Source organism: Stegodyphus dumicola, chromosome 6 (genome assembly GCF_044657685.1).
Source record: "Stegodyphus dumicola isolate Sdum_Otavi_A_Nest chromosome 6, ASM4465768v1".
NCBI classification, from domain to species: Eukaryota; Metazoa; Arthropoda; class Arachnida; order Araneae; family Eresidae; genus Stegodyphus; species Stegodyphus dumicola.
The window spans coordinates 19,295,056-19,304,743 of NC_140773.1; the positions used below are offsets into that span (position 1 = coordinate 19,295,056).

The 9,688-nt window shown below is 32.2% G+C and overlaps 1 protein-coding gene across 1 annotated transcript in view; it reads left to right on the forward strand.

Moving 5' to 3' along the window:
• LOC118184077 (carboxypeptidase E-like) overlaps positions 1–2,130 on the forward strand; it is a 47,201-nt gene extending 45,071 nt beyond the window's left edge. The window contains exon 9 of the mRNA XM_035353720.2: positions 1,047–2,130. Coding sequence (XP_035209611.1) covers positions 1,047–1,118 — 72 coding nt within the window. The 3' untranslated portion in view covers positions 1,119–2,130. The remainder of the gene's footprint in view (positions 1–1,046) is intronic.
• Positions 2,131–9,688: the final 7,558 nt, after the last annotated feature.

The following is a 9,688-nucleotide window of genomic DNA, read 5'->3' on the forward strand; positions in this document are numbered from 1 at the left end:
GTCAGGAGCTGTACTCTGGTGTTGTGCAGTGAAGCTCTCTCCACCGTTATAGCTTGATAACCTGATGGATGTGTTGCTGATTGTTCCAGAGAGTTTATAGTAGATCTTTGACGACTGTAAAACGTGACTTTGGAGCTGTCCTGATTAATATTGTTAAATAAAGTGTATTTCGATACTCCAACAAGTGCTGTCATTGTTATTCACTCCAAATCTGCCGTGCGAATGTGAATTGAAGAAAGAAAATAACGTAACAGTATCTATGTATGCTTTGGAATTTTAAAAGAATTGGTTCAATAATTATTAGAATCAAATATTAAAGCAAAGCAGTTTTTTTCAGTTAGTTTAAGGAGTTTTATATCTTGGGTGACGAAACATTTACGATTTCAGAATTCTATAGTCTTCAGGTTGAGGGGGGGACTTTTATTTCAATACATTATAATAACATTAACAGGAAGTTACACTAAATGAAAGAAAATAGATAAAAAATGTCTGCGAAATAAATTATTTACTCTTCTTAAGCATTTGAGTATTTCCTATAATCATTGTTATGTGATTTCTGATAGTGAACATGACTGTAGTTGAAATGTTGTAACTGTAACTGATTTCCAGAGTGCTTTTAGCCCCCATTTTTCTTGTAATTCCAACATTCAGTTTACTAATCTGTTAAATGAAATTTGATATTTTAATTAAATATCAAAAAGTGTTGTACAAATAAAATTTATTTAGTAGTCTGATACTAAATTCTGCCTAGTTTAAGTATTATACTTGTAGTCTTTAACTCTTAATATGAAGTGTATTAGTAAGTTATCCTCTCTTTCTTTCCATATTAGCAGATTATTTTTTAGAAAGGGATGCTTATAATTTTAAAAACTGCAAAATATTTAGAATGATTGGTAGCATAATGTTAATAATGATGTTTTTTTATGTTATGAAGTTTGGTAATATTTAAACTGGTTACCTTGCCATTAGTTTATATAAGTTTATAAAATATTCATGCATTTCATATTTATCTCTTTACTTTCTTAACTGAAGATTCTTTATTTTAGTCCAGTGATCCCGATGCTCTAGAGATTTTGAATCTTTTGGATTTCTTAAGATCACAGAAAGCACAGAATTAAAATAACCCGGATTGTTAAAAAATGGCAAAGGATGGAACATAAATTATTTGTGCAATATTGATATTGTGTATGCCATATCCCTGTCAATTAAACAAAACTTCAATTTTTTCTTCTTAAATATGTGTTCAATTTTTTCTGTTGGAATTCCTGTATAATTATGAAAAGTGATCTCATATGTTATTTATTTCTTAAGGTTTACTGAACAAAAATTAAGATATTTTATGTCATGTAAGAATTATAAATACTATGCATTTTAAAAGAAGTTTATTTATGAAAGCAAGTGTTACTCTAATTTTTTTTTGTCTGAATATGGGTTAGAACTTAATACAAAGCAATTTATGTCCTATATTCAGATAACCATCATATAGTGATGTTTTTTATGCATGTTATTATAATATTAGGTTTGTATTTAACCTATATTTTAAAATTTATAGCTTACATTTAGTTATATCTTAAAATAATTTTAAAAATTATTTTTTAAAAATTATGTAGTTTTTATAGAAGTTAAAATTATTTATTTTAAACTTGAGAAAAATAATTTTGCCCTTTTATTGCAAACCATTTCAATCCTAAAAACTCTCATTCAGTTTTAAATATTTCCATTAATCTTTTTAATCTTTTTAATAAGGTATTTAGTTTCTGTTATTATTTTATTTTATTTGAGATCTTTATTCTAGTCAATTATTTGTTATCAATGCCAAAACATTATTAGATTTGAAATATATTTAAAGCAAAAGTCTTTTATAAAATCTCATTTTATGTCCAAACTAGTCTAAGGCAGTTTCAGATTTTATGTTTTTGTTGTTTCAGAACTTTTATATATTAAAAATAGTGTATTTATTGCTAAAATTACATTTGTTGTCAAATAAATTTTAATTTATTATGAACAGAAAAGTGTTATCTATTATTGAATGACTTACAAATGTACAGTACAGATAAATAAATATTAGACCAGTTTTATTTTAGCACTGTAAACATTTGTCTCAAATAAAAAATGTATTTGTGAAATGTTTTTTTGTTTCATTGTAATGATTCTCTGATTTTATAATTATAAGCACTTAGCATTTTATAATTATAAGCACAGAAATAATTGAGCAAAACTCATACTTTTTACAGATTTCTGAAATTGTACTAAAAAATAGTAATGTTTTAAAATATTCGATCTTACTTTCTTACAGTGTACACTAATTTTCTTATAGAAGTAATAACACCACTCTTAACTGGTGATTAAAAGGAATAATAAAGCATCATATTTGTAAAATTATGTACATTCTGCTGTTCTTCTTATTTTTATTTTATTTGGGATTTATTTTATACAGTATGGGATTATTATAATTATTTACTTTCTGAAGGTGGAACTTTTTTTTTAATTTTTAACCATTTATTTTCTTTGTGCTGATCTGTAATCATGTGGCTGAAACCACAGACCACTGGGCTTCAACTCAACTTTGATTTCTGACATTTCACCAGGGTTTTGTAGTTTCCCTCATGTGTTAGTTTTCATTAAAGTCCTCCATAAAAGCATTATTACTGGTAAGTGAATATCTAGTATAATGCTTTGCCATAATCCAGTCCAATAATTTATTTTTGCCATTAATTAAATGGATTGTAAGACAACTAGGAAACTGGTTCATATTAAATTTGTAAAAATATTAATTTCTACTACTAAAAATGTTTTATGTAGAATTTAAATAGATAGTAAATTAAAATTATAATCTCTAAAATTAGTCTTAATTTATTTATCTTTGTTTGTACAGTATTATTTCTTTATTGATACTACAAAAAGGTGTTAATGCTTCCAATTTAGATAAAATCCTATGCAATGTAGACTTTGCTACCAAATGATAAGACATTTTTCTATGTTATAAAATTATGTTGTTGGATATGGAGTTCAGTTAATAATTCAAAACGTAGTATCATCTAAATTTCTTAATTTCTGTAACAGCTTTTATTTCATATCGCAAGTATCATAAGTATGTTTTTGACAGCATGTTATAAGTTAACTACAAAATTTTAACTCTATTTCTTGTATGTATTCGCAGCGATGTTTGTTAGATGTGCTACTGCTTGTTGATTTTGGATCTTGCTGGTCTCATGGCACCACCTGCAACTGGCATTTTGAACCAATTGCTCCTTTATCTGTTCCATTAGATTTTTTAATGGTGATGTAGTATTTGGGAACTCTTATTCACTAGCTTGACTCTTTTAAAAATCACATAAAAAAATAGCAATGTCTTTCATGAGTGGCACCCACAGCACCCCGCATATTGAAATTTAATACATAGAGAAAGAAATTATTTAAACATAATATGATTTCTTAACATCAATATTTTTATTTGTTTGAATAAACCAAGGTATGCAATGCTATCTGCCTGTCTTTGTGGAGAGTTTCCTTAAAGAAACTAGCTTGTATTTGTATTGCACTGTTGACCACAAAATTTCCATAAAATCAAAAGCATAAAAATTTTTAAAAAAAGAATTAAAATCATAAAAATTCCCATGCATTGGTATTTGATCAGAAAAGGAATGCAGAAATAAATGATGAAACTCTTACAATTAAAACTGTTTTTGAGTTGAGGTATAATGTTATTTGCAGTAAAGATTTAATTTGATGTATTGATACTATTAGACAGGTAAAGAAAATAGTATATATTTATATTTTCATTTAGAAGTTAGCTCTATATTTGTATGATTTTATATTATTAAATAGTTTAATTTAATTATTTATTTTAAACTCTTCTTTGGCATGTTTTATTTGAAAGACGTTTTCAAATTGTAATATTTTTAATCAAAGGTTTTCAGTATGTTTGTTAAATATCTTTTTTTCTTGTTTGTCTAAAATATATTCTTGATTTATGCAAATATCCTTCCTTTGAAGGAGATACATTTACATATGCCTACAGCTAAACAAATGGTAAAGATATTTAATCGTGGAGATATCTGATAAGTGAAAATTCATTTTATTTCATTGGAATTTAATTTTTTTAAATTTGTCAAAAACAAATTTCATCTATATATTAATTATGCTGAGATGAAATTTATTAATTTAATAAACAAAATAATGCATTACTGATACTTGAATTTAAATGCATACCACAGATCTATCAGGGTAGGCTTGAAATAAACCCCAGCTAAAAAAGCGAGTGCAATTCTATTCAGATTGCAGTCCTTGCTTTATAAGGGGGCAGGAAAAAATAATACACTGAAAAGTATTTCGTTTCTTTTGGCATGGTCTTTAGTATAGTTCCTCAAAGATTTTAGAGTATTTATAGTGGCAGAATTGAATAATTCTCCTAAAATGTCTATTGTATAATATTTTTGTCAAATCGATATTATTTTTATTTAAATGGTATTTATATTTGCCAAATTAATGTGAATTATTTATGAATTTAATATTAGAAAAATGGATTGTTTTCTAATATTAAATTCAACATGGTTTAGATCTGGTTTTAGCAACAGTGTAAAGTTAGTTGTTTTGAATTGTTTTTAATGGAGGTTGACAAATATGTAGTGGCTCCAAAAATAGGGAGATAAAACTTCTATTATCAGAAAATTTTTTTCACTTAATAAATTAATTAATGGCAGGTAGTGTCTCTTTCCATTATTAAGAAATTTAATATTCTCAACAGCATTTTAATGATATTCTTTAGTATGGAATCACAGAAAACGAGCACCATTGACTCTTGCAAAGTAAGTGAGAAATTAATATAATTACCTCATGCCTCAGTTAGGAAACATGTATTGAAAATAGCTAAAACGAGCTAAATTCATTAGCTAAAAATATACTGTTATGTATTCTTAAGTGAAAACACAACAAAGGGCTTGTTAGTGGGATCGAAATAAGTGATAAAATGCTGAGTCAACTCCTTCAAATGATGAGATCTCCTGCTTCAACGATGTCAGAAAAAGTGAAAGAAAGGTTGTGATTAAAAAAAATTGCCTGATTCAGTCGAACATTTAATGAGTTGAGGAATCTCTTGAGAAAATCGCAATTATATGGATAAAATTTTCTACATTAGCAGATGTGTATCGTAGCTTACCATAATGAGCATGCCATTAAATACCAGAATTTTAAAGAAACCGAATTTGAAGATAGAGGTGTGCGTTACTGCTTATAGTTAGCTAGCTGAATGCGCTTTAGTATTGTTAAACATTGCATAGCATACAAAATAACTTGGATAGTAATAGTTTTTAAGGTCATTAATGTTATTGTCTTATGTAAATGCCTTCATATAAAATTGTAAGTGCTGTTGACATTTATGAAGGACTTTCAGTTTTTTATGATCCATGTGAATAATGTAATAGCATTTGCTGCTAAAAAGTGTAATCAAAGATGCAGGATTGATATATGTTCCACCTTTATGAGGATTAAATTATTTAAATGTGAATTCTGTCGTTCTGTTCTGGGTGTTAAGTTACTTTGCAAGATGGAAATAAAATGAGGGCAATACTTTACCATTCAAAAACAGTTATTTTCAGTGAGAAATAATAAGTGCATTTAATCTTTCTTTTTTTTGGGTTACAGTAATTGTCATATAATCATTTATCCTTTTTAATGCTGACAAGAATGCAGGGGCAAAATTAAGAGAATTTGACCATTATGTTGAAATTTTTAAAAACTAATGGACAGATGTTAATGAAATTTGGTATGAATGTACATTTATAACAGAGAAAGAGATGTACCATTCAAAAGTCTTTTTCTGTTCACTTGATTATCTGTAAAGCTCATAGTGTAATGATGCCCAAAATCCACGTTGTGGTATAGAACTGAAAGTGAATTTAATATGCGGTATGGTTCCTTCTCACAGCCAGACAGGTTGCACAATATCATGGCGTACTGGACAGGAGGCAGTTGAAGAGTCCCTGTGGTAGTCGATCCCACTCTAACAGCAAAGCATTTTTCAACTCGGAATGGTTCTCGGAGGACGATGGGGCGAAATAAAATTGCCCTCACAAGAGCGTTTAAGATCAGAAAATCTGCCTGCCCAATCCTTGCGGTGAATGTCCTCACTTTCCAGGTAATTGTCGACCAGTTGAGCCCTATGTGGATGAGCGTTGCCGCCCATTAACAGTAACCCAGCACCAACATCTTCCCTAAAAAGTTGAACATAAGGTTCCAAGATCTCCTCTCTATACTTCGTAGCAATCAGGGAGCCTTTGTCAAACACATGCAGGGATATGCGGCCGTCCAACATAGTGTCTGCTGAAACCATTACTCCACCACTGTAATGATTCTTTTTCCTAATGAAAGAAGGATGGCATCGTGATCCAGGCTTTCTCCAGATATAGGAACGCTGAGAGGTTCTGGTCGAAGGCGTACGTTATCTTCACCAGGCTAAGCGCGTTCTCTTGTGTGCTGCAGTGAGCGGAATGCAAACAGCAAGTCTTCTGGAATAGTACCCTGTCTTATGAAGCCACCAAGAAACTGCAGGCCATGAAACTCGGGTTTCAGTGGCAGCATATAGCTCATGAGAGAGTTGTGAAGCTGTAGCAATCCTGTGTCGCCGCACTGAACGTGCCGAATAAGAACTTCATTCATCTTTGTGGATCTTGGTCGATCTTGTCAAAGTCTTTTCGATATTGATCCTGTGTCCAGAAATTGCAGACGACACGGCGTTACACTGAGCTCTGTAGCCACCTGCGCTTGTGATTCATTGTCCTGTCTCCAATCTGTCAACAATTCCCCATCTCATTCCATTATAGATATATTTATGGCTGCTCATTTTACTTGAGTATCTATAAAATTTACCCAAGTCTTGTGAAAGACATGACGAATATCTTGAAGGTGTACGAGCACACAAATCACCGAAAATCTTTCGTGCCCTTCGTAGCTAGGGTTTTCAGCGCCCAGGGGCAAGTGAAGATTTCGCGCCCCCTACTGCTTGCCAAGGATGGAAAGCATTTAATTCTAAAATGACGTAACATCAATTTGGCGCCCCTTGGATTCTGCGACCGGGGACAGATGTCCTCCCTTGCCCCCCTCTAGCTACGCCCCTGGTGCCTCAATGCTCCGCCGACACGAACATGTACGCCTACGTATTCGACTCAGAATATTTGCATAATTTCTTGGGCGGTATAATTAGTACCTTTGGTTTGATACTTTTCATAAAAATGGACACGATTTGCATATTCTCTTAATTTTGCACAGATGTCTATTAGAAGCATTGTTGTGTACTAAGAATAAAGTCCTAAGAACAGCATCAGTATACCTAACAATGTGATTGGTGATATTAGTTTCCATGTATATGTCTTAAACTCACGGGGCAAGTGGGGAGCAGTCAATTCATTCCTTAGCTTTACAAAATCAAAAACTTTGTAATATTCATAGCGGTTCATTTAGCGAAGCTTCAGGAAAATTAAACTTGCCGGAAGGTATTGTGGAAAACTCTAAACTTTCTCTGACGCGAGCAAGGTATTTTTCATATCTTGAATGAGATACAGGTAACACAGTCTAGTTGCTAAATCCATCTTTTGTCCATATGGGGCTCTCTGTATCAGCATTAACCCTTTTCGGCACGCTACCTTTTAAAGTCGGAGTTTGATTAAAAAAAAAAAAAAAAAAAAAAAGGTAGGCAGTCTAATTAGGCCTAGAGGAGTACACAAGTAAAATTTTGTGAAGATAGCACTTATCGTTTTAATTCTGTGGGTGTGCCCAAAGGGGCATACTGATTGAATAGAGCTTCGAAAAGAGTACTGAAACGAGCATTGTTGTCAATGAACTTTCTTTCTTTCCACCGACAGCGAGGCAGCCGGTCCACTGGGTAGTTAGCATATCGGCCAGGTAGCCCCGCTGACGGAAATAACTTGAACAAAAAGACACACTTATAAATACATATTGTGCTCAAGACGACTGCTGGGGGCAGTGCAAACAAATGCTGGACGATGACCGATCAGATGCGGACAAACAAAGAATAGACTGTTGTCCTAGATTATCGCTGAGCCCGGTCTGGGCACATCTAGGGTTCGCCGTTTGATTTTAGGCAAGATTTCAAGGTAAAAATTTAAAACTAATATAGAATAAAGAGATTAGCATACAGCTAAAAAAATAACATAGAAATTTCTTTTCAAACAATTCCTTTTACACCCTAAAAAAATCTAGAAGATTTCTTTGAAAAATAAGGGTCTTAAAAAACTAAACATGGCTAAAATATGTGGACTGGTTTGTGTTGAGCTGCCGTCTACCAGAAATAAAGAAGAAAAACATATAGTAACCTATAAATCCTATTTCATTCAATTTTTCTGTGCGTACAGAAAGAAATTTTTAGGTGTGTCCACACCGGACACACTGTGCCGCAAAGGGTTAAAGCACTAGAAAATATAAACATCCTGCTAACCAATGAGCTTTCTTTTACTGGATTGTTTGATAATGCTTAAGTTAAATTTTTATTTACTTGTTTATTTTCTCTATTTAGGTTCTGAATCACACATCTTTTTATTTCCAGTCATATTGTAAACGTTTCTAGAAAAGATTTTACCGTAAGTATTACAATATTGTGCTATATAGAAGTTTGAAAGTAATCCAAAATTAAGATAAAGCCTTAAAACTAAGTGTACATTACACTGCCTCAGGAAACTTCTAGGTAGAAAAATGCCCGGTGCTGTAAATATAATAATAAACTTAACAAAATAAGTTACAATCCATTCACCATTCCATTTTTTTCACAGTTCCATTTTTCTCTTCTTCATAGCCGTAAGTAGTTGCACACGTGCTATTATTATGAACCGGTTTAAATTAAAAATATGTAAAGCAGCCTCTTCTATACGTCTTCTCTTCTACAGATCTTGGCTTAAAATATATTTTCTTTCAGTCTTACGTGAAAGAAGGATGTTTACTTCTGCATATGCAGAAATTTGCAAAACTACATATTTTTACTTATTCAGCTAACAGTTTTCAGTCTTATTATCATCAAGTACTACTCAGTTTCCAGTCTGCATATCACCATCATCTATTATTATTACTACTACAAGTCTGATCTACACCATCTACAACTTATTACTACGAATACGCAGGTATGGCGTCATAACCGGTACGGTCGCACCGGACAGCATAACTTTATGTAGGAAAAAACGGACATTAGATGTTAAAAGTTGCAGACCTTGCACCATGTGCGAAAAGCCTGGCGCTGTCCCTGCGAATACGTCAAAACGCATCCATTATTGAAAAACCTCGGGGTATTCAGTGTTCTTACATTCACCCACTGGCGTCCTGCCCCATCTGCGTATCATCCAAAGTAACAACTAAAACCATTTTTTTTTTTTTTTATGCATTGCAAACCTAAAGGAAAGTGATACAAATGTTTGACTGGTATGTGGTACTGAGTTAGGCTACTGTACACTGGTGTGCAAAAATTAACGACGAAGTAGAAAAATTAGCATATCAGCTGAACGAAGAGGCAGAGCGGACAGAAAGACCAATCAGGAGATTAAGTAAGGTGATGTACGGTAGCACATGCGCAGATATGCAGGTAGACATAATGGGGGAGTGTCTGAGTAGTATAACGCATGTTGTCGGTGTAAGATCAGTATTTCTGGCAAAGAGATTGCACGCCGTATAGCAGTTAAAATCACAC